Source organism: Ranitomeya variabilis, chromosome 1 (genome assembly GCF_051348905.1).
Source record: "Ranitomeya variabilis isolate aRanVar5 chromosome 1, aRanVar5.hap1, whole genome shotgun sequence".
NCBI lineage: Eukaryota > Metazoa > Chordata > Amphibia > Anura > Dendrobatidae > Ranitomeya > Ranitomeya variabilis.
Window position 1 is genome coordinate 1,167,563,056 of NC_135232.1, and position 24,601 is coordinate 1,167,587,656.

General features: G+C 45.5%; 1 protein-coding gene across 7 annotated transcripts in view; it reads right to left on the reverse strand.

Annotated features, from left to right (window-relative positions):
• Window positions 1-24,601, reverse strand: part of LOXL3 (lysyl oxidase like 3) — a 275,024-nt gene that overhangs the window by 28,147 nt on the left and 222,276 nt on the right. For 4 of the 7 annotated variants that reach the window (XM_077280490.1, XM_077280483.1, XM_077280486.1 and 1 more), the window contains 4 exons: window positions 14,685-14,852; window positions 6,221-6,380; window positions 5,623-5,866; window positions 5,247-5,362 (listed from right to left, as the gene is read on the reverse strand). In XM_077280490.1, the coding sequence (XP_077136605.1) occupies window positions 5,247-5,362; window positions 5,623-5,866; window positions 6,221-6,380; window positions 14,685-14,852 (688 nt within the window). Of the gene's footprint in view, window positions 1-5,246; window positions 5,363-5,622; window positions 5,867-6,220; window positions 6,381-10,780; window positions 10,937-14,684; window positions 14,853-24,601 lie in introns of all 7 variants that reach the window. The other 3 variants (XM_077280487.1, XM_077280488.1, XM_077280484.1) reach the window with 2 other exon arrangements.

Consider the following 24,601-nt stretch of genomic DNA (forward strand, 5'->3'; position numbering starts at 1 on the left):
CGTAGTTAGTTCTCCGGCTGGCGCGTGGCATTTAGGCAGCCGTAGGAATGCTCCCTGGCTACTGTTAGTTGTGTGGTAGATTTAGGTCATGGTCAGCTTGAGTTTCCATCACCCGAGAGCTAGTCTGTAATTTTTGTGTTTCTGATGTTCCCATGCCATTGGGGAATCATGACAATAATCTACCTTCAGAGCTTTCCCAGAGTCAGCAGCAATGGCAGAATCTACCTTTACAGCTTTCCCATTGTCAGCAGCAGTGGCAGAATCTACCTTTACAGCTTTTCCAGAGTCAGCATCAATAGTATAATCTACCTTCACAGTTTTCCCAGAGTCAGCAGCAGTGGCAGAATCTACCTTCACAGTTTTCCCATTGTCAGCAGCAGTGGCAGAATCTACCTTCACAGTTTTCCCAGAATCAGCAGCAGTGACAGAATCTACCTTTACAGCTTCACATTGTCAGCAGCAGTGGCAGAATCTACCTTTACAGCTTTCGCATTGTCAGCAGCAGTGGCAGAATCTACCTTTACAGCTTTCTCATTGTCAGCAGCAGTGGCAGAATCTACCTTCACATCACAGCTTTCCCATTGTCAGCAGCAGTAGCAGAATCTACCTTCACAGTTTTCTCATTGTCAGCAGCAGTGACAGAATCTACCTTTACAGCTTTTCCAGAGTCAGCATCAATAGTATAATCTACCTTCACAGTTTTCCCAGAGTCAGCAGCAGTGACAGAATCTACCTTTACAGCTTCACATTGTCAGCAGCAGTGGCAGAATCTACCTTTACAGCTTTCGCATTGTCAGCAGCAGTGGCAGAATCTGCCTTCACAGCTTTCCCAGAGTCAGCATCAATAGTATAATCTACCTTCCCAGCTTTCCTAGAACCAGCAGCAGTGGCAGAATCTGCCTTCACAGCTTTCCCAGAGTCAGCATCAATAGTATAATCTACCTTCCCAGCTTTCCTAGAACCAGCAGCAGTGGCAGAATCTACCTTCACAGCACAGCTTTCCCATTGTCAGCAGCAATGACACAATCTACCTTCAGAGCTTTCCCAGAGTCAGCTGCAGTGGCAGAATCTACCTTTACAGCTTTCGCATTGTCAGCAGCAGTGGCAGAATCTATCTTTACAGCTTTCTCATTGTCAGCAGCAGTGACAGAATCTACCTTTACAGCTTTTCCAGAGTCAGCATCAATAGTATAATCTACCTTCCCAGCTTTCTTAGAACCAGCAGCAGTGGCAGAATCTACCTTCACAGCACAGCTTTCCCATTGTCAGCAGCAGTGGCAGAATCTACCTTCACAGTTTTCTCATTGTCAGCAGCAGTGGCAGAATCTACCTTCAGAGGTTTCCCAGAGTCAGCAGCAATGGCAGAATCTACCTTTACAGCTTTCTCATTGTCAGCAGCAATGACAGAATCTACTTTCAGAGCTTTCCCAGAGTCAGCAGCAGTGACAGAATCTAACTTTACAGCTTTTCCAGAGTCAGCATCAATAGTATAATCTACCTTCCCAGCTTTCCTAGAAACAGCAGCAGTGGCAGAATCTACCTTCACAGCACTGCTTTCCCATTGTCAGCAGCAGTGGCAGAATCTACCTTCACAGTTTTCTCATTGTCAGCAGCAGTGACAGAATCTGCCTTCACAGCTTTCCCAGAGTCAGCTGCAGTGGCAGAATCTACCTTCAGAGCTTTCCCAGAGTCAGCAGCAATGGCAGAATCTACCTTTACAGCTTTCTCATTGTCAGCAGCAATGACAGAATCTACTTTCAGAGCTTTCCCAGAGTCAGCAGCAGTGGCAGAATCTACCTTTACAGCTTTTCCAGAGTCAGCATCAATAGTATAATCTACCTTCCCAGCTTTCCTAGAACCAGCAGCAGTGGCAGAATCTACATTCACAGCACAGCTTTCCCATTGTCAGCAGCAGTGGCAGAATCTACCTTCACAGTTTTCTCATTGTCAGCAGCAGTGGCAGAATCTACCTTCAGAGCTTTCCCAGAGTCAGCAGCAATGGCAGAATCTACCTTTACAGCTTTTCCAGAGTCAGCATCAATAGTATAATCTACCTTCCCAGCTTTCCTAGAACCAGCAGCAGTGGCAGAATCTACCTTCACATCACAGCTTTCCCATTGTCAGCAGCAGTAGCAGAATCTACCTTCACAGTTTTCTCATTGTCAGCAGCAGTGACAGAATCTGCCTTCACAGCTTTCCCAGAGTCAGCAGCAGTGACAGAATCTACCTTTACAGCTTTTCCAGAGTCAGCAGCAGTGACAGAATCTACCTTTACAGCTTTTCCAGAGTCAGCATCAATAGTATAATCTACCTTCAGAGCTTTCCCAGAGTCAGCAGCAATGGCAGAATCTACCTTTACAGCTTTCCCATTGTCAGCAGCAGTGGCAGAATCTACCTTTACAGCTTTTCCAGAGTCAGCATCAATAGTATAATCTACCTTCACAGTTTTCCCAGAGTCAGCAGCAGTGGCAGAATCTACCTTCACAGTTTTCCCATTGTCAGCAGCAGTGGCAGAATCTACCTTCACAGTTTTCCCAGAGTCAGCAGCAGTGACAGAATCTACCTTTACAGCTTTCGCATTGTCAGCAGCAGTGGCAGAATCTACCTTTACAGCTTTCTCATTGTCAGCAGCAGTGGCAGAATCTACCTTCACATCACAGCTTTCCCATTGTCAGCAGCAGTAGCAGAATCTACCTTCACAGTTTTCTCATTGTCAGCAGCAGTGACAGAATCTACCTTTACAGCTTTTCCAGAGTCAGCATCAATAGTATAATCTACCTTCACAGTTTTCCCAGAGTCAGCAGCAGTGACAGAATCTACCTTTACAGCTTCACATTGTCAGCAGCAGTGGCAGAATCTACCTTTACAGCTTTCGCATTGTCAGCAGCAGTGGCAGAATCTGCCTTCACAGCTTTCCCAGAGTCAGCATCAATAGTATAATCTACCTTCCCAGCTTTCCTAGAACCAGCAGCAGTGGCAGAATCTGCCTTCACAGCTTTCCCAGAGTCAGCATCAATAGTATAATCTACCTTCCCAGCTTTCCTAGAACCAGCAGCAGTGGCAGAATCTACCTTCACAGCACAGCTTTCCCATTGTCAGCAGCAATGACACAATCTACCTTCAGAGCTTTCCCAGAGTCAGCTGCAGTGGCAGAATCTACCTTTACAGCTTTCGCATTGTCAGCAGCAGTGGCAGAATCTATCTTTACAGCTTTCTCATTGTCAGCAGCAGTGACAGAATCTACCTTTACAGCTTTTCCAGAGTCAGCATCAATAGTATAATCTACCTTCCCAGCTTTCCTAGAACCAGCAGCAGTGGCAGAATCTACCTTCACAGCACAGCTTTCCCATTGTCAGCAGCAGTGACAGAATCTACCTTCACAGTTTTCCCAGAGTCAGCTGCGGTGGCAGAATCTACCTTCAGAGCTTTCCCAGAGTCAGCATCAATAGTATAATCTACCTTCCCAGCTTTCCCATTGTCAGCAGCAGTGGCAGAATCTACCTTCACAGTTTTCTCATTGTCAGCAGCAGTGGCAGAATCTACCTTCAGAGGTTTCCCAGAGTCAGCAGCAATGGCAGAATCTACCTTTACAGCTTTCTCATTGTCAGCAGCAATGACAGAATCTACTTTCAGAGCTTTCCCAGAGTCAGCAGCAGTGACAGAATCTAACTTTACAGCTTTTCCAGAGTCAGCATCAATAGTATAATCTACCTTCCCAGCTTTCCTAGAACCAGCAGCAGTGGCAGAATCTACCTTCACAGCACTGCTTTCCCATTGTCAGCAGCAGTGGCAGAATCTACCTTCACAGTTTTCTCATTGTCAGCAGCAGTGACAGAATCTGCCTTCACAGCTTTCCCAGAGTCAGCTGCAGTGGCAGAATCTACCTTCAGAGCTTTCCCAGAGTCAGCAGCAATGGCAGAATCTACCTTTACAGCTTTTCCAGAGTCAGCATCAATAGTATAATCTACCTTCCCAGCTTTCCTAGAACCAGCAGCAGTGGCAGAATCTACCTTCACAGCACAGCTTTCCCATTGTCAGCAGCAGTGGCAGAATCTACCTTCACAGTTTTCTCATTGTCAGCAGCAGTGGCAGAATCTACCTTCAGAGCTTTCCCAGAGTCAGCAGCAATGGCAGAATCTACCTTTACAGCTTTTCCAGAGTCAGCATCAATAGTATAATCTACCTTCCCAGCTTTCCTAGAACCAGCAGCAGTGGCAGAATCTACCTTCACATCACAGCTTTCCCATTGTCAGCAGCAGTAGCAGAATCTACCTTCACAGTTTTCTCATTGTCAGCAGCAGTGACAGAATCTGCCTTCACAGCTTTCCCAGAGTCAGCAGCAGTGACAGAATCTACCTTTACAGCTTTTCCAGAGTCAGCAGCAGTGACAGAATCTACCTTTACAGCTTTTCCAGAGTCAGCATCAATAGTATAATCTACCTTCAGAGCTTTCCCAGAGTCAGCAGCAATGGCAGAATCTACCTTTACAGCTTTCCCATTGTCAGCAGCAGTGGCAGAATCTAACTTTACAGCTTTTCCAGAGTCAGCATCAATAGTATAATCTACCTTCCCAGCTTTCCTAGAACCAGCAGCAGTGGCAGAATCTACCTTCACAGCACAGCTTTCCCATTGTCAGCAGCAGTGGCAGAATCTACCTTTACAGTTTTCTCATTGTCAGCAGCAGTGACAGAATCTGCCTTCACAGCTTTCCCAGAGTCAGCAGCTGTGACAGAATCTACTAATTATAGGTAACTAGCACACTCCAATAAATTGTGATGCAAAACGGGGGGTTTATTTACATACAGTAGTCACAAACGTTTCGGTCTGCACTTGACCTTCATCAGTGTGCTAAATGTAGTGGTACACTTGGTAGTGTCCACCGCAAGTAAAGCTTGGACACCGCGTAATGTTCATACCTCCTTCCCTCCCACAAGTTGACTGACTTGCTGCCCATACTGGCATATATTTCCCAGTTCGTTCCAAGTGGATGCAAATTAAGTAATTACTACCGGGGTCCTACCAAGTGTACCACTACGTTTAGCACACTGATGATGGTCAAGTGCAGACCGAAACGTTTGTGACTACTGTATGTAAATAAACCCCGCCGTTTTGCATCACAATTTATTGGAGTGTGCTAGTTACCTATATTCTACATATCAAGGTTTGGGAAGCTATAACTGTGCACCTCCCCTCCCAGGCTGTGCTGAACATTCTTTATACCACAGAATCTACTAACTGACACTTACAATCTTGGCACTCGGTGTCCTCCAGGCAGAAGCTTGCTTTGTGCCCTTCAGCCACTTTAGTTCCATTAGATGTCAGCAGGTCATAGTGAGTGAAGATGTCCATGCTATGGTAGTGCCTACAGAGACAGGGTGCAGTCAGGGAGGGCATCCATGCATCAGGCCATACAATGTCTATATAAGTGACGTCATGGTAACACCGAGTCACTAGGCCCAGGATTGGTGAACCAGTGTATTTTTAAAAATTCCTTGTCTAATATCTTAATTAACGACTTTACTCAAATTCCAAGATTCCTAAATGAATTGCTTCCCTAGGTGCCAAGATTATGTAAACTACATGAGGTGCCAAGTACTTACATAAGATCTCCACTTGACTTACCCATGGCACTCGTGCCATACCCAGGAGTGTCTGCCAGCTTTGGGTCGAAAATCAGCTCGTCCATTATTGTGTATCTGAGAGGAGAAGCGTAGAAGGCGTCTATGTCCATAAGGCCAGTTGGCATGGCGGGCAGAGCTGGACAGGCAGTTCTCTTCAGCTGCACAGTACAACATATGGAGTGGTCGGTCTTCAATATATGCAGTCTCCTGAACAAGAGTTGCATGCAGTACCATGTCGGAGGCAGCTGCAGATTACATAAGGAACAGTGGTAAGGCGCCACTCACTAAAGCTTTAATATGTTGCAGAATTACAGAGGAAGTACACAGCGGAACCATAGAAGGCCACGGCTCGTGTGAACGGAGGCCGCAATAATAATAATAATAATAATTTTATTTATATAGCGCCAACATATTCCGCAGCGCTTTACAACTTATAGAGGGGACTTGTACAGACAATAGACATTACAGCATAACAGAAATCACAGTTCCAAATAGATACCAGGAGGAATGAGGGCCCTGCTGCTCGCAAGCTACAGACTATAGGAAAAGGGGAGACACGAGAGGTGGCAATGACCGAGAGCAATAGGTGCGATACTTACTCTCAGAACAGATGACACCAGCCGCGTGCCTAGTGCCAGTGTTTTTGCAGCTGACAGTCTTATGGCGGGAGCACTGTAGGAGAGACATTTCTGTGCCAGTGCAGCGTATTCCACTCATGATCATGTCCGTCACATTCGTGGCATCCCAATACCAAGTTTCCTAGGTGAAAAAAGTGACTCATAACAGAAAAAAAACTAGTAATGTTCCGAAATACAAACCAACCAATGAAACAATTCATCTGCTATTCCTAATCCCCCTATAGTTGATAATAACTATCCTCATTATGTGTAAGATATCATGGCCACAAGGTGCAGTGCTGCACATAATTGCATTGCATACTCATCTGCTATGTTCAGTGGCATGGAAAAGTTTGAGCTCCCCTGGTCAAAATTCCTGTCATTGTGAACAGTTAAAGGGAACCTGTCACCCCCAAAATCGAGGGTGAGCTAAGCCCACCAGCATCAGGGGCATATCTACAGCATTCTGTAATGCATTCTGTAATGCTGTAGATAAGCCCCGATGTATCCTAAAAGATGAGAAAAAGAGGTTAGATTATGCTCACCTGGGCGGGCGGTCCGATCCGGTGAGCGTTGCGGTCCGGGGCCTCCCATCTTCATAGGATGACATCCTCTTCTGGTCTTCACGCTGCGACTCTGATGCAGGCGTACTGATCTGTCCTGTTGAGGGCAGAGCAAAGAACTGCAGTGCGCAGGCGCCGGGAAAGGTCAGAGAGGCCCAGCGCCTGCGCAGTGCAGTACTTTATACCATCCTCAACAGGACAGATCTGTACGCCTGTGCCGGAGCCGCAGCAGGAAGACAAGAGGACGTCATCGTAAGAAGATGGGAGGCACCGGAGCGGACTGCGACACCCATCGGACCGGGACGGGACCGCCCCTGGGTGAGTATAATCTAACCTGTTTTTCTTTCCTTTCAGGATACATCGGGGGCTTATCTGCAGCATTACAGAGTGCATTACAGAATGCTGGAGATAAGCCCCTGATGCCGGTGGGCTTAGCTCACCCTCGATTTTGGGGGTGACAGGTTCCCTTTAAGCAATATTATATATATAAAGTGCAGACTAAAAGTTTGGACACACCTTCTCATTTAAAGATTTTTCAGTATTTTCATGACTATGAAAACTGTACATTCACACTGAAGGCATCAAAACTATGAATTAACATATGTGGAATTATATACTTAACAAAAAAGTGTGAATCAGCTGAAATTATGTCTTATATTCTAGGTTCTTCAAAGTAGCCACCTTTTGCTTTGATGACTGCTTTGCACACTCTTGGCATTCTCTTGATGAGCTCAAGAGGTAGTCACCGGGAATGGTCTTCCAACAATCTTGAAGGAGTTCCCAGAGATGCTTAGCACTTGTTGGCCCTTTAGCCTTCACTCTGCGGTCCAGCTCACCCCAAACCATCTCAATTGGGTTCAGGTCTGGTGACTGTGGAGGCCAGGTCATCTGGCGTAGCACCCCATCACTCTCCTTCTTGGTCAAATAGCCCTTACACAGCCTGGAGGTGTGTTTGGGGTCATTGTCCTGTTGAAAAATAAATGATGGTCCAACTAAACGCAAACCGGATGGAATAGCATGCCGCTGCAAGATGCTATGGTAGCCGTGCTGGTTCAGTATGCCTTCAGTTTTGAATAAATCCCCAACAGTGTCACCAGCAAAGCACCCCCACACCATCACACCTCCTCCTCCATGCTTCACGGTGGGAACCAGGCTTGTAGAGTCCATCCGTTCACCTTTTCTGCGTCACACAAAGACATGGTGGTTGGAACCAAAGATCTCAAATTTGGACTCATCAGACCAAAGCACAGATTTCCACTGGTCTAATGTCCATTCCTTGTGTTCTTTAGCCCAAACAAGTTTCCTCTGCTTGTTGCCTGTCCTTAGCAGTGGTTTCCTAGCAGCTATTTTACCATGAAGGCCTGCTGCAGAAAGTCTCCTCTTAACAGTTGTTGTAGAGATGTGTCTGCTGCTAGAACTCTGTGTGGCATTGACCTGGTCTCTAATCTGAGCTGCTGTTAACCTGCGATTTCTGAGTCTGGTGACTCAGATAAACTTATCCTCAGAAGCAGAGGTGACTCTTGGTCTTCCTTTCCTGGGGCGGTCCTCATGTGAGCCAGTTTCTTTGTAGCGCTTGATGGTTTTTGCAACTGCACTTGGGGACACTTTCAAAGTTTTCCCAATTTTTCGGACTGACTGACCTTCATTTCTTAAAGTAATGATGGCCACTCGTTTTTCTTTACTTAGAATTTGTATTATGGCAAGAAAAAAGCTAACAGTCTATTCAGTAGGACTATCAGCTGTGTATCCACCAGACATCTGCACAACACAACTGATGGTCCCAACCCCATTTATAAGGCAAGAAATCCCACTTATTAAACCTGACAGGGCACATCTGTGAAGTGAAAACCATTCCCGGTGACTACCTCTTGAAGCTCAGCAAGAGAATGCCAAGAGTGTGCAAAGCAGTCATCAAAGCAAAAGGTGGCAACTTTGAAGAATCTAGAATATAAGACATAGTTTCAGTTGTTTCACACTTTTTTGTTAAGTATATAATTCCACATGTGTTAATTCATAGTTTTGATGCCTTCAGTGTGAATGTACAATTTTCATAGTCATGAAAATACAGAAAAATCTTTAAATGAGAAGGTGTGTCCAAACTTTTGGTCTGTACTGTATATATCCACACTGCTCAAAAATAAAGGGAACACTTAAACAACAGAATATAACTCCAAGTAAATCAAACTTCTGTGAAATCAAACTGTCCACTTAGGAAGCAACACTGATTGACAATCAATTTCACATGCAGTTGTGCAAATGGAATAGACAACAGATGGAAATTATTGGCAATTATCAGGACACCCTCAATAAAGGAGTGGTTCTGCAGGTGGGGACCACAGACCACATTTCAGTACCAATGCTTTCTGGCTGATGTTTTGTCACTTTTGAATGTCGGTTGTGCTTTCACACTCGTGGTAGCATGAGACGGACTCTACAACCCACACAAGTGGCTCAGGTAGTGCAGCTCATCCAGGATGGCACATCAATGCGAGCTGTGGCAAGAAGGTTTGCTGTGTCTGTCAGCATAGTGTCCAGAGTCTGGAGGTGCTACCAGGAGACAGGCCAGTATGCCAGGAGACGTGGAGGGGGCCGTAGGAGGGCAACAACCCAGCAGCAGGACCGCTACCTCAGCCTTTGGCAGGGCTCCTCCTGTTTCTCCTTGTACAGAGCCCTGCAAAATGACCTCCAGCAGGCCACAAATGTGCATGTGTCTGCACAAACGATTAGAAACCGACTCCATGTGGATGGTCTGATGGCCCGACATCCACAGATGGGGTTGTACTCACAGCCCAACACTGTGCAGGATGCTTGACATTTGCCACAGAACACCAGGATTGGCAAATTCGCCACTGGTGCCCTGTGCTCTTCGCAGATGAAAGCAGGTTCACACTGAGCACATGTGACAGAATCTGGAGACGCCGTGGAAAGCAATCTGCTGCCTGCAGCATCCTTCAGCATGACCGGTTTGGCAGTGGGTCAGTAATGGTGTGGGGTGGCATTTCTTTGGAGAGCTGAATAGCCCTCCATGTGCTCGCCAGAGGTAGCCTGACTGCCATTAGGTACCGAGATGAGATCCTCAGACCCCTTGTGAGACCATATGCAGGTGCCGTTGGCCCTGGGATCCTCCTAATGCAGGACAATGCCAGACCTTATGTGGCTGGAGTGTGTCAGCAGTTCCTGCAAGATGAAGGCATTGAAGCTATGGACTGGCCCGCCTGTTTCCCAGACCTGAATCCGACTGAACACATCTGGGACATCATGTCACCATCCACCAACGTCACATTGCACCACAGACTGTCCAGGACTTGGCGGATGCTTTAGTCCAGATCTCGGAGGAGATCCCTCAGGAGACCATCCGCCGCCTCATCAGGTGCATGCCCAGGCATTGTACAGTAGGGAGGTCATACAGGCACGTGGAGGCCACACACAATACTGAGCATCTTTTCCTTGTCATGAGGCATTTCCACTGAAGTTGGATCAGCCTGTAATTTGATTTTCCACTTCGATTTTGAGTATCATTCCAAATCCAGACCTCCATGGGATATTCATTTTGATTTACATTGATAATTGTTATGTTTTATTGTTCTGAACACATTCCACTATGTAATGAATACAAATTTGCAACTGGAATATTTCATTCCGTGATATCTAGGATGTGGTATTTTAGTGTTCCTTTTATTTTTTTGAGCAGTGTATATTTGCCTATAATATTTTAAAAAAAGTGTTGTTTTTCACTTTATGCATTTTAGAGATCATTTCATCTTCAACTTGCTTAACTGTCCACAATAACAGCAATTTGGACCAGGGGTGCCCAAACGTTTGCATGCCACTCTAAGCCTACTAGCTCTATAGCAGCATAGCCCATGTATTCTCCCACAGCCTAAGAGACTCTTGTATATGGCGCTTCTTGGAGCCCCATTACTGTACCAATTCCTCATAAACCTTAATTGTAATCTACGTGGGACTTCGCTGTACATACCGTCACCGCATGCAGAGAGTACCCCAAGCCGAGCTGCCGACATGCCACCATTGCTTCCTTAGTTGTCCAGCCATCACTGCACAGGTAGCCCCATGAGTTTCCAAGCTTCAGCTCCACGCGTCCTTCAAACTGTGTGCGCCCCCCAATAATGCGAATCTACAGTGGTCAGCCCAGGAGCAGCAAGCAATGACACATAACAAGAACAAGACATGAGACAGCCAAGGACAGAGAAGCGGGTGGGAACTAGTCTGCTCCATGGCACATCAAATGTGAGATGGAGGCGATCTGTCAAATCTTGTAAGCATGGTTTTATGGGTTTCATTCATGCAGCAAGACGCTGGAACTATAAATTATAACTAGAACATTACAACTAAGTGAAATGATGGCCAAAGCCATCACACACAGACTTGATCTGGCTGAGAATGTCAGACTCCATCCAGCCAAGCATGACATGATAGACCACATACAGTATGTGACCAAGCCAGCAGATACAGATTCCACCCAGCCATCCATGACATGACAGAGCACATATGTGACCAACGCAGCATATACAGACTCCATCCAGCCAAGCATGACATGATAGACCACATATGTGACCAAGCCAGCAGATACAGATTCCACCCAGCCATCCATGACATGACAGAGCACATATGTGACCAACGCAGCATATACAGACTCCATCCAGCCAAGCATGACATGATAGACCACATATGTGACCAAGCCAGCAGATACAGATTCCACCCAGCCATCCATGACATGACAGAGCACATATGTGACCAACGCAGCATATACAGACTCCATCCAGCCAAGCATGACATGACAGAGCACATACGTGACCAAGCCAGCATATACAGATTCCACCCAGCCATCCATGACATGACAGAGCACATATGTGACCAACCCAGCATATACAGACTCCATCCAGCCAAGCATGACATGACAGAGCACATACGTGACCAAGCCAGCATATACAGATTCCACCCAGCCATCCATGACATGACAGAGCACATATGTGACCAACGCAGCATATACAGACTCCATCCAGCCAAGCATGACATGACAGAGCACATACGTGACCAAGCCAGCATATACAGATTCCACCCAGCCAAGCATGACGTGACAGAAAACATATGTGATCAAGCCAACATATACAGATTCCACGCAGCCAGCCATGACATGACAGAAAACATATGTGATCAAGCCAGCATATACAGATTCCACCCAGCCATCCATGACATGACAGACCACATATGTGACCAAGCCAGCATATACAGATTCCACCCAGCCAGCCATGACATGACAGAAAACATATGTGATCAAGCCAGCATATACAGATTCCACCCAGCCATCCATGACATGACAGACCACATATGTGACCAAGCCAGCATATACAGATTCCAGCCAGCCATCCATGACATGACAGACCACATATGTGACCAAGCCAGCATATACAGATTCCACCCAGCCATCCATGACTTGACAGAGCACATATGTGACCAAGCCAGCATATACAGATTCCACCCAGCCATCCATGACATGATAGACCACATATGTGACCAAGCCAGCAGATACAGATTCCACCCAGCCATCCATGACATGACAGACCACATATGTGACCAAGCCAGCATATACAGATTCCACCCAGCCATCCATGACATGACAGACCACATATGTGACCAAGCCAGCATATACAGATTCCACCCAGCCATCCATGACATGACAGAGCACATATGTGACCAACGCAGCATATACAGACTCCATCCAGCCAAGCATGACATGACAGAGCATACATACGTGACCAAGCCAGTATATACAGACTCCACCCAGCCAAGCATGACATGATAGACCACATATGTGACCAAGCCAGCAGATACAGATTCCACCCAGCCATCCATGACATGACAGACCAGATATGTGACCAAGCCAGCATATACAGATTCCACCCAGCCATCCATGACATGACAGAGCACATATGTGACCAACCCAACATATACAGATTCCACCCAGCCATCCATGACATAACAGAGCACATATGTGACCAAACCAGCATATACAGATTCCAGCCAGCCATGACATGACAGAGCACATATGTGACCAACGCAGCATATACAGACTCCATCCAGCCATCCATGACATGACAGAGCACATATGTGACTAAGTGAGCAAATACAAATTCCACCCGGCCAAGAATGACATGACAGAGCACATACGTGACCAAGTTAGCATATACAGATTCCACCCTGCCCAGCATGACATGACAGAGCACATATGTGACCAAGCCAGGACATAGAGTCTCCATCCGGCCAAGCATGACATGACAGAGCACATATGTGACCAAGCCAGGATATACAGACTCCACCCGGCCAAGCATGACGTGACAGAGCACATACGTGACCAAGCCAGTATATACAGACTCCACCCGGCCAAGCATGACATGACAGAGCACATACATGACCAACCCAGCATATACAGATTCCACCCAGCCAGGCATGACATGACAGAGCACATACATGACCAAGCCAGGATATACAGACTCCACCCGGCCAAGCATGACGTGACAGAGCACATACGTGACCAAGCCAGTATATACAGACTCCACCCGGCCAAGCATGACATGACAGAGCACATACATGACCAAGCCAGTATATACAGATTCCACCCAGCCAAGCATGACATGACAGAGCACATATGTGACCAAGTGAGCAAATACAAATTCCACCCGGCCAAGAATGACATGACAGAGCACATACATGACCAAGCCAGCATATACAGACTCCACCCGGCCAAGCATGACATGACAGAGCACATACGTGACCAAGCCAGCATATACAGACTCCACCCAGCCATCCATGACATGACAGAGCACATACATGACCAAGCCAGCATATACAGACTCCACCCGGCCAAGCATGACATGACAGAGCACATACGTGACCAAGCCAGCAGATACAGATTCCACCCAGCCAAGCATGACATGACAGAGCACATATGTGACCAAGTGAGCAAATACAAATTCCACCCGGCCAAGAATGACATGACAGAGCACATACGTGACCAAGCCAGGATATAGAGTCTCCATCCGGCCAAGAATGACATGACAGAGCACATACGTGATCAAGCCAGGACATACAGATTCCACCCAGCCAGGCATGACATGACAGAGCACATACATGACCAAGCCAGTATATACAGACTCCACCCGGCCAAGCATGACGTGACAGAGCACATACATGACCAAGCCAGTATATACAGATTCCACCCAGCCATCCGTGACATGACCAAGCCAACATATACAGACTCCACCTGGCCAAGCATGACGTGACAGAGCACATACGTGTTCTAAGCCAGCGAATGCACACTCGCCTGGCTGGGAATGACCTGACACAGCCAGCAGATACAGACCTCACCAAATAGAATGCAAAGTAGGATTGCAGGGCAGATGCTCAGATACAGCCACTAAGTGAATGATAATGAATGAGAATCAGCTCAGTGAATGGTGTGGAGGTGGTGATCATTCTTTTAGGTGGACACATTCTTCTGGAAGATGTTGTGCTGTGCATAATTGCATGAAAAGTGCTTAGAGGTCCAGGCCATATTCCTGACAGTGGACACCCTACAGCTGAATGCCTAGAGGGGATTTGCACGTCAGGATCATGTAGTTATACCCTCCTAAGCCCAGTGAGAATCTGAAGATGGAGAACAGCAGATGAATGAGATTTCTTGTATGTAGCTAGCGGCAGTTGTAGTTGAGGTTAGTAGCAGCACAATGGTGGAGCCACAGACACATATAGCAGTGAATGCCTCACCTAGCTCGACCTTGCTTCCTGCTTAGTATAACCTGTATACCCTTGTGTGTATATATCCCTTCTCCCATCACCGTGTACACCACAAGTCTAATACATACCTGAAGGGCACTGCTGACAAATCCTAGACCCAACTGTTGGCAGACCATCGCAGCCTCCTTGATTCCCCAACCTTCTCCACAAACAAATCCCCAGCGCTCTTCTCCACGAGGTCCCCACAAAACCTCCACCCGCCCCTCATGCTGGCTCCGACCCCCTGCCAGGCGGATCTGAGAGGAATAATTAGGATCCCATATTTCAAATCCATTAGGAAACAAATACAGTAATCCATCAGATTACAATGGCCTCTGGCCGCAGAAACCAATTTCTTCAACATATACAGGTCCTTCTCAAAAAATTAGCATATAGTGTTAAATTTCATTATTTACCATAATGTAATGATTACAATTAAACTTTCATATATTATAGATTCATTATCCACCAACTGAAATTTGTCAGGTCTTTTATTGTTTTAATACTGATGATTTTGGCCTACAACTCCTGATAACCCAAAAAACCTGTCTCAATAAATTAGCATATTTCACCCGACCAATCAAATAAAAGTGTTTTTTAATACCAAACAAAAAAACCATCAAATAATAATGTTCAGTTATGCACTCAATACTTGGTCGGGAATCCTTTGGCAGAAATGACTGCTTCAATGCGGCGTGGCATGGAGGCAATCAGCCTGTGACACTGCTGAGATGTTATGGAGGCCCAGGATGCTTCAATAGCGGCCTTAAGCTCATCCAGAGTGTTGGGTCTTGCGTCTCTCAACTTTCTCTTCACAATATCCCACAGATTCTCTATGGGGTTCAGGTCAGGAGAGTTGGCTGGCCAATTGAGCACAGTAATACCATGGTCAGTAAACCATTTACCAGTGGTTTTGGCACTGTGAGCAGGTGCCAGGTCGTGCTGAAAAATGAAATCTTCATCTCCATAAAGCATTTCAGCCGATGGAAGCATGAAGTGCTCCAAAATCTCCTGATAGCTAGCTGCATTGACCCTGCCCTTGATGAAACACAGTGGACCAACACCAGCAGCTGACATGGCACCCCACACCATCACTGACTGTGGGTACTTGACACTGGACTTCAGGCATTTTGGCATTTCCTTCTCCCCAGTCTTCCTCCAGACTCTGGCACCTTGATTTCCGAATGACATGCAAAATTTGCTTTCATCAGAAAAAAGTACTTGGGACCACTTAGCAACAGTCCAGTGCTGCTTCTCTGTAGCCCAGGTCAGGCGCTTCTGCCGCTGTTTATGGTTCAAAAGTGGCTTTACCTGGGGAATGCGGCACCTGTAGCCCATTTCCTGCACACGCCTGTGCACGGTGGCTCTGGATGTTTCCACACCAGACTCAGTCCACTGCTTCCTCAGGTTCCCCAAGGTCTGGAATCGGTCCTTCTCCACAATCTTCCTCAGGGTCCGGTCACCTCTTCTCGTTGTACAGCGTTTTCTGCCACATTGTTTCCTTCCAACAGACTTACCATTGAGGTGCCTTGATACAGCACTCTGGGAACAGCCTATTTGTTGAGAAATTTCTTTCTGGGTCTTACCCTCTTGCTTGAGGGTGTCAATGATGGCCTTCTTGACATCTGTCAGGTCGCTAGTCTTAAGGTACCTTCACACGAAACGACATTATAACGATATCGCTAGCAATCCGTGACGTTGCAGCGTCCTCGCTAGCGATATCGTTTCGTTTGACACGCAGCAGCGATCAGGATCCTGCTGTGATGTCGCTGGTCGCTGAATAAAGTCCAGAACTTTATTTGGTCGTCCGATCGCTGTGTATCGTTGTGTTTGAAAGCAAAAGCAACGATACCAGCGATATTTTACACTGGTAACCAGGGTAAACATCGGGTTACTAAGCGCAGGGCCGCGCTTAGTTACCCGATGTTTACCCTGGTTACTAGCGTAAAATGTAAAAAAAAACAAACAGCACATACTCACATTGCGTCCCCTGCAGTCTGCTTCCTCCTCTGACTCAGCGCCGCAAAGTGAAAGTGAAAGCAGCACAGCGGTGACGTCACCGCTCTGCTCTCACTGTACGGCGCTCAGTCAGTCAGGAAGTGGACGCAGGGGGACGTGAATGTAAGTATGTGCTGTTTGTTTTTTTTAGATTTTACGCTGGTAACCAGGGTAAACATCGGGTTACTAAGCGCGGCCCTGCGCTTAGTTACCCGATGTTTACCCTGGTTACCAGGGGACCTCGGCATAGTTGATCGCTGGAGAGCGGTCTGTGTGACAGCTCTCCAGCGACCAAACAGCGACGCTGCAGCGATCGACATCGTTGTCGCTATCGCTGCAGCGTCGCTTCGTGTGAAGGTACCTTTACCCATGATGGGGGTTTTGAGTAATGAACCAGGCAGGGAGTTTTTAAAAGCCTCAGGTATCTTTTGCATGTGTTTAGAGTTAATTAGTTGATTCAGAAGATTAGGGTAATAGGTCGTTTAGAGAACCTTTTCTTGATATGCTAATTTATTGAGACAGGTTTTTTGGGTTATCAGGAGTTGTAGGCCAAAATCATCAGTATTAAAACAAGAAAAGACCTGACAAATTTCAGTTGGTGGATAATGAATCTATAATATATGAAAGTTTAATTGTAATCATTACATTATGGTAAATAATGAAATTTAACACTATATGCTAATTTTTTGAGAAGGACCTGTACTCCTCTTTCGTTGACCATTGTAACTTAAAACCACACTCAAGAAATATTGTCACATTCATTGCCAATCACAAAAATTGTCCTTTGCAAGATAATATATACAATCATTTATTTAAGCCCAATCCTTATGAACCCCAATTTCCAGTTTTTAAAGCCATAATTTACGCTTGGAAGCTTCTTGCAAAAGCAGGTAGGGGTTATAACAGAATAGACTTTATTAAAGACTTTCCAATGAAGTTATTGGCAAACATTTATAAACTTGATATTCCAGATAATTGGATTCAATCTGGAATTAAAAAGATAAACAACAGACATGATAGGACTAAATTTACATCTCATAAAGAAATCAGAAGCAAATATAACCTCTCTTCCTCAGACTTCATGTTTTTCCTAATATTAAAGGAACACATCCAAAACCTTATCAGCAGCACATTTTCCAAGGCAGAAATAATTATCCTACTTCTGAATGATCTAAATCATTCATTTCTCTGGAGCATAACAAATCTATATGACGACGTTAATAAAGATAGTGTATTCTCCAAAAATGTATAGATGTCTCGCTGGGAGCCGGACTTGAATGTTCCTCTGCAGGTTGAACATTGCATCTCCTTATGCTTCGAACATATCGGTGGCTTTCCACGAGTCACATTGTAAACTCTTGGCCAGATGGCATCATACGCCCGTCAGACTTTCTCGTGTCACCCCGGAATACTCACCACAATGTTGCAGAGATTGTGGAAATCTTTGTCCAAAAGTCAAACATTTCTGGAAACAAGCTTCCCTCAACATAAATATACTTCCTAAGGCCGGTTTCACACGTCAGTGGCTCCGGTACGTGAGGTGACAGTTTCCTCACGTACCGGAGACACTGACACACGTAGACCCATAAAAATCAATGCATCTGTGCAGATGTCATTGATTTTTTGCAGACCGTGTCTCCGTGTGCCAAACACGGAGACATGTCAGTGTTCGTGGGAGCGCACGTTTTACACGGACCCAATAGAGTCAATGGGTCCGCGAAAAACACGGACCTCACACGGACATTCTCCGTCTGGGGTCCGTGTGCGTGCAGGAGACAGCGCTACAGTAAGCGCTGTCCCCCCCACATGGTGCTGAAGCCGGTATTCATATCTTCTCTCCAGCAGCGTTTGCTGTAGAGAAAATATGAAGAATAGTGTTAAAAATAAAGATCCATGTGTCCGCCGCCCCCCCACCCCCTGTGCACCCCCCCGCTGGTCAGAAAATACTTACCCGCTCCCTCGCTCCTTCCTGGTCTGGCCGCGCCTCCTACTGTATGCGGTCACGTGGGGCCGATCATTTACAATCATGAATAGTCGGCTCCGCCCCTATGGGAGGTGGAGCCACATATTCATGACTGTAAATGATCGGCCCCATGTGACCGCATACAGGAGAAGCCGCGGCCAGGACAGGAAGCAGCGAGGGAGCGGGTGAGTATTTTCTGACCAGCGGGGGGGCGCACAGGGGGTGGGGGGGCGCACAGGGGGTGGGGGGGCGGCGGACACATGGATCTTTATTTTTAACACTTCATATTTTCTCTACAGCAAACGTTGCTGCAGGGAAGATATGAATCGCAGCTTCAGCACCATGCAGAGTGGGTACCACACGCTCCGTGTGGTACCCACTCGCCATACGGGCGGCACACGTGTGCCGCACGTATGGCCTCCGTGAGTTCCCAGGCACACGGACACGGATAACTCCAGTACCGATTTATTCCGGTACCGGAATTATCTGGACGTGTGGGACAGCCCTAAGAGAAATCTCCTGATTACCCCCAGACGGCATTACTCTCGATAGGTTTGGAAGTCATTGATTCTTCATTCAGACATGTTATCAGCCATCTTTTCCTGGGATTGAAAAATCCCTTGGCTTTTTTTTTTTTTTTTTAAGGAACCAGAAGTACATAAATTCTCTGTATAATGGCAAATGTAAATAAACCAAAAACAATTGGAATGGAGCATACAAACTATTATCGACCATAAAAAAACAAAAAATGCCCCTAAAATATAACTTTTATTGTATTAGGTAAAATGACCTAATGAAGGGTCAGGAGATAATAGTTAATCTTAACAATATAAACTTAACTCTAAAAAGGATAGAGGTATAACAAGTGAGGGGGTGCTCTCTCCCTACCTTACCGCGGAGGTTGGCACCCTAAGTTCGTAAAGGCACAGATGATTGGCCTCGGGGAGACCAAAACATCCAACACCGCAGAGACACCATCACGTGTTTCTCAACGCAGTGATCCAGAACACTGCCCCCATCCCTTATGGGAAATATGCAAATGCATGTGGGATAGCTGCGGAGACACCATCACGTGTTTCTCAACGCAAGCAGTGAATAGCCAGGCCTTTCCCCGGGAAGGAACAACCACGGGAAGGGCAGCATCCAATAAAGGAAACCCCCCAAAACAGCTGTCTGTGGATGGATACCATGCTTGGCATAGGTGGTTTTCCTGTATTGGATGTTTTCCTTTATGGGATGCTGCCCTTCCCGTGGTTGTTCCTTCCCGGGGAAAGGTCTGGCTATTCACTGCTTGCGTTGAGAAACACGTGATGGTGTCTCCGCAGCTATCCTACAGGCACCCTAAGTTCGACATGGCGCCCCCACTCAACGACGGCTCTCGCTAAGACCGTAAGGGGGACTAACAAAGAAACACCACCACCAACACCAGTATATTAAAGTGCTTAAATAACACCTGCATAGGTATATACCAATATTCTCATATACCAGTGTTTTCTTTATTCAGGATTCCTATTTATATGAGTCCTGATACCTTATAACGAAGGTGCAGCCGTGAGCAGAGATATAGAATAATCTTGTACCAGTACTAATTGTGCCGTATCTCGAACCATTAATTATCACCTCCTAATAAAGATGCGAAGCTCTTGTACCCTATCTCATTAGTATCAGCAATATACCACAAGAGAGGGATAACCAATGGGGGTGATAACACTGTTTCTGGTTAATTCAATAATCAGGTTACCAGATATCACCAGTCGCAGTGTATCCACAAATGTGAAGGCACAATCATGCTCACAAATGCTTAATAAGTAGTACATTCCCTCGTTATATACCACATTATGCAAAAAATGCAGGGATATAGGTGATCCAGAATTAGATCGTGGTCATAGAAAAAATCGTACAGATGGTACTTATCAATTTGTTGCCCATCCCGATGCCTTTCCCCCAGGAAGATAGACCGGGGTACATCAGGGGACCAAACAGGGGGCTTGTTTTCCGGACGGGGGCTGCTGCAGTGCGCTGCACCCCGTCCTGACCGCTCACTATGAAGGGTTAGCTCATCGTCGCTGTCCTGCTTAAATAGCGTTCGCTGCCATAATCAGCGTGCCCACCTACCGGATGTACGGACTTCGGGCCAGACTTCCGGTATAGGTATTGAACATCAAGCAGGGAAACTAAAACAACGCTTTAGAGACAGAGGATACCCAGACCGTGTGATTAATGCCGGATATGAGACGGCACAAGGATCAAATCAGAATCAATTATTAACTGTACGATCAAAAAAACAAAATGGCAATGGAACTAGATTGATCGGCACCTATGACAATCAAACTCAGAAGGTGATGGGTATCCTGAGGCGTTATTGGGGTATTTTGAGAGCTGACCCGGATTTGGTCGGGTGTATCCCTAGGTTTCCCTCAGTGACATACAGAAGAGGGAATTCTATACGTAAACATGTGGTCCACAGTCACCTAAATCCCCAAAAGGTGGGAGGTACATGGTTGGAGCGCAGAAATGTGGGTACATTTAAGTGTAGAGGCTGTAAACTTGTAAACTGATTAATCAATCAGATACATTCCGTAGTGTGGCTACAGGACGTCCCTTTAAAAATAGGGGTTTTGCCAGTTGCAGGACAATGGGAGTAGTTTACCTCTGTACATGCAGTTGCCCGTTAACCCCTTCACCCCAAAGCCTGTTTTCACCTTAGTGACACGGCCAATTTTTACAATTCTGACCACTGTCACTTTATGAGGTCATAACTCTGGAACGCTTCAACGGATCCTGGTGATTCTGAGATTGTTTTCTCGTGACATATTGTACTTTATGATAGTGGTAAAACTTCTTCGATATGACTTGCATTTATTTGTGAAAAAAACAAAAATTTGTAGAAAATTATGAAAATTTAGCAATTTTCAAATTTTTCGTTTTTATACCCTTAAATTAGAGAGTTATATCACATAATATAGTTAATAAACAACATTTCCCACATGTCTGCTTTACATCAGCACAATTTTGGAAACATAATTTTTTTTTTGTTAGGGAGTTATAAGGGTTAAATTTGACCAGCGATTTCTCATTTTTGCAACAAAATTTGCAAAACCATTTTTTTAGGGACCACCTCACACTTGAAGTGACTTTGAGGGGTCTATATGACAGAGAATGCCCAAAAGTGACACCATTCTAATAACTGCACCCCTCAAGGTGCTCAAAACCACATTCAAAAAGTTTATTAACCCTTCAGGTGCTTCACATGAATTTTTGGAATGTTTAAAAAAATTGAACATTTAACTTTTTTTTCACAAAATTTTTACTTCAGATCCAATTTGTTTTATTTTACCAAGGGTAACAGGAGAAATTGGACCACAAAAGTCGTTGTACAATTTGTCCTGAGTACGCCGATACCCCACATGTTGGGGTAAACCACTGTTTGGGCGCATGACAGAGCTCGGAAGGGAAGGAGCGCCGTTTGACTTTTCAATGCAAGATTTGCTGGAATTGAGATCGGACGCCATATTGCAATTGGAGAGCCCCTGACATGCCTAAACAGTGGAAACCCCCATAAGTGACACCATTTTGGAAAGTGGACCCTCCAGGGAACTAATCTAGATGTGTGGTGAGCACTTTGAACCTCCAAGTGCTTCACAGAAGTTTTTAATGTAGAGCCGTAAAAAAAATGTCATACTAATTTTCACAAAAAATGATCTTTTTGCCCCAAATTTTTTATTTTCCCAAGGGTAACAGGATAAATTGGACCCCAAAAGTTGTTGTGCAATTTGTCCTGAGTACGCTGATACTTCATATGTGGGGATAAACCACTGTTTGAGCGCAGGGCAGAGCTCGGAAGGGAAGGAGCTCCGTTTGACTTTTCAATGCAAAATTGGCTGGAATTGAGATCGGAACCCATGTCGTGTTTGGAGAGCCCCTGATGTGCCTAAACTGTAGAAACCCCCCACAAGTGACCACATTTTGGAAAGAAGACCCCCTAAGGAACTTATCTAGATGTGTGGTGAGCACTTTTAACCCCCAATTGTTTCACTAAAGTTTAGAATGTAGCGCTGTGAAAATTAAAAAAATCATTTTTTCTTTCCACAAAATGATGTTTTAGCCCGCAATTTTTTTTCCCAAGGGTAACAGGAGAAATTGGACCACAAAAGTTATTGTCCAATTTGTCCTGAGTACGCTGATACCCCATACATTGGGGGAACCACTGTTTGGGCGCACGGCAGAGCTCGGAAGGGAAGGAGCGCCGTTTGAAATGCAGACTTAGATGGAATGGTCTGCAGGTGTCATGTTGCATTTGCAGAGCCCCTGATGTGCCTAAACAGTAGAAACCCCCCACAAGTGACCCCATATTGGAAACTAGACCCCCCACGGAACTTATCTAGATGTGTTGTGAGAACTTTGAACCAACAAGTGTTTCACTACAGTATATAACGCAGAGCCGTGAAAATAAAAAAAGTTTTTCCACGAAAATGATATTTTAGCCCCCACATTTTATTTTCCCAAGGGTAAAAGGACAAATTGGACCCCAAAAGTTGTTGTCCAACTTGTCCTGAGAACGCTGATACCCCATATGTTGGGGGGGACCACTGTTTGGGCGCACAGGAGAACTCGGAAGGGAAGGAGCACTGTTTTAGTTTTTCAAAGCAGAATTGGCTGGAATTGAGATCGGACGCCATGTCGCGTTTGGAGAGCCCCTGATGTGCCGAAACAGTGGAAACCCCCCAATTATAACTGAAACCCTAACCCCAACCCTAACCCCAGCCCTAACCCTAACCCTAGCCCTAACTCTAGCCTCAACCGTAGCCCTAACCCTAATGGGAAAATGGAAATACATACATTTTTTAAAATTTTATTATTTTTCCCTAACTAAGGGGTGATGAAGGGGGGTTTGATTTACTTTTATAGCGTTTTTTTGGCGGATTTTTATGACTGGCAGCCGTCACACACTAAAAGACGCTTTTTATTGCAAAAAATAGTTTTTGCGTCTCCACATTTTGAGAGCTATAATTTATCCAAATTTTGGCCCACAGAGTCAGGTGAGATCTTGTTTTTTGCAGGACGAGTTGACGTTTTTATTGGTACCATTTTCGGGCACATGAAATTTTTTGATCGCTTTTTATTCCGATTTTTGGGAGGCGGAATGAACAAAAACCAGCAATTCCTGAAATTCTTTTATGGGGGGCGTTTATACCGTTCCACGTGTGGTAAAATTGATAAAGCAGCTTTATTCTTCAGGTCAGTACGATTACAGCAATACCTCATTTATGTAATTTTTTATGTTTTGGCGCTTTTACACAATAAAAACTATTTTATATAAAAAAATAATTGTTTTTGCATCGCTTTATTCTGAGAGCTTTATTTTTTTTTTTTTTTCGCTGATGATGCTGTATGGCGGCTTTTTTTTGCGGGACAAGATGACGTTTTCAGCGGTACCATGGTTATTTATATCCGTCTTTTTGATCGCGTGTTATTCCACTTTTTGTTCGCCTGTATGATAATAAAGCGTTGTTTTTTGCCTTGTTTTTTATTTTTATTTTTTGCGGTGTTCACTGAAGGGGTTAACTAGTCGGATAGTTTTATAGAGCGGGTCGTTACGGACGCGGCGATACCAAATATGTGTACTTTTATTGCTTTTTTTAATTTACATAAATAAATGGATTTACTGGGAAATGTTTTTTTTTCTTTATTTGGGGAGTTATTTATTTTTTTTATACATTCTATTTTTTTTTTTTTTTTTACTTTCTATTATTGTCCCAGGGTGGGACATCACTGTATTAGGTCAGATCGCTGGTCTGACAGTGTGCAGAGCACTCTGTCAGATCAATGATCTGACAGGCAAGTTCAGGAGGCTTTCCGGCGCCTGCTCTCAGCAGCTCTCAGCAGGCGCCGGCTAGCCAGGTCATTTCATGACCCGGAAGGAGTCCCGCGGTCATCTTGGATCTGGGGACTCCTTCCGGATCACCGGAGCAACGTGATCTCATCGCGTTGCTCCGGTGGGAGAGCGCAGGGAGCCCCCGTCCCTGCGCGATCCCCCTCTATGCC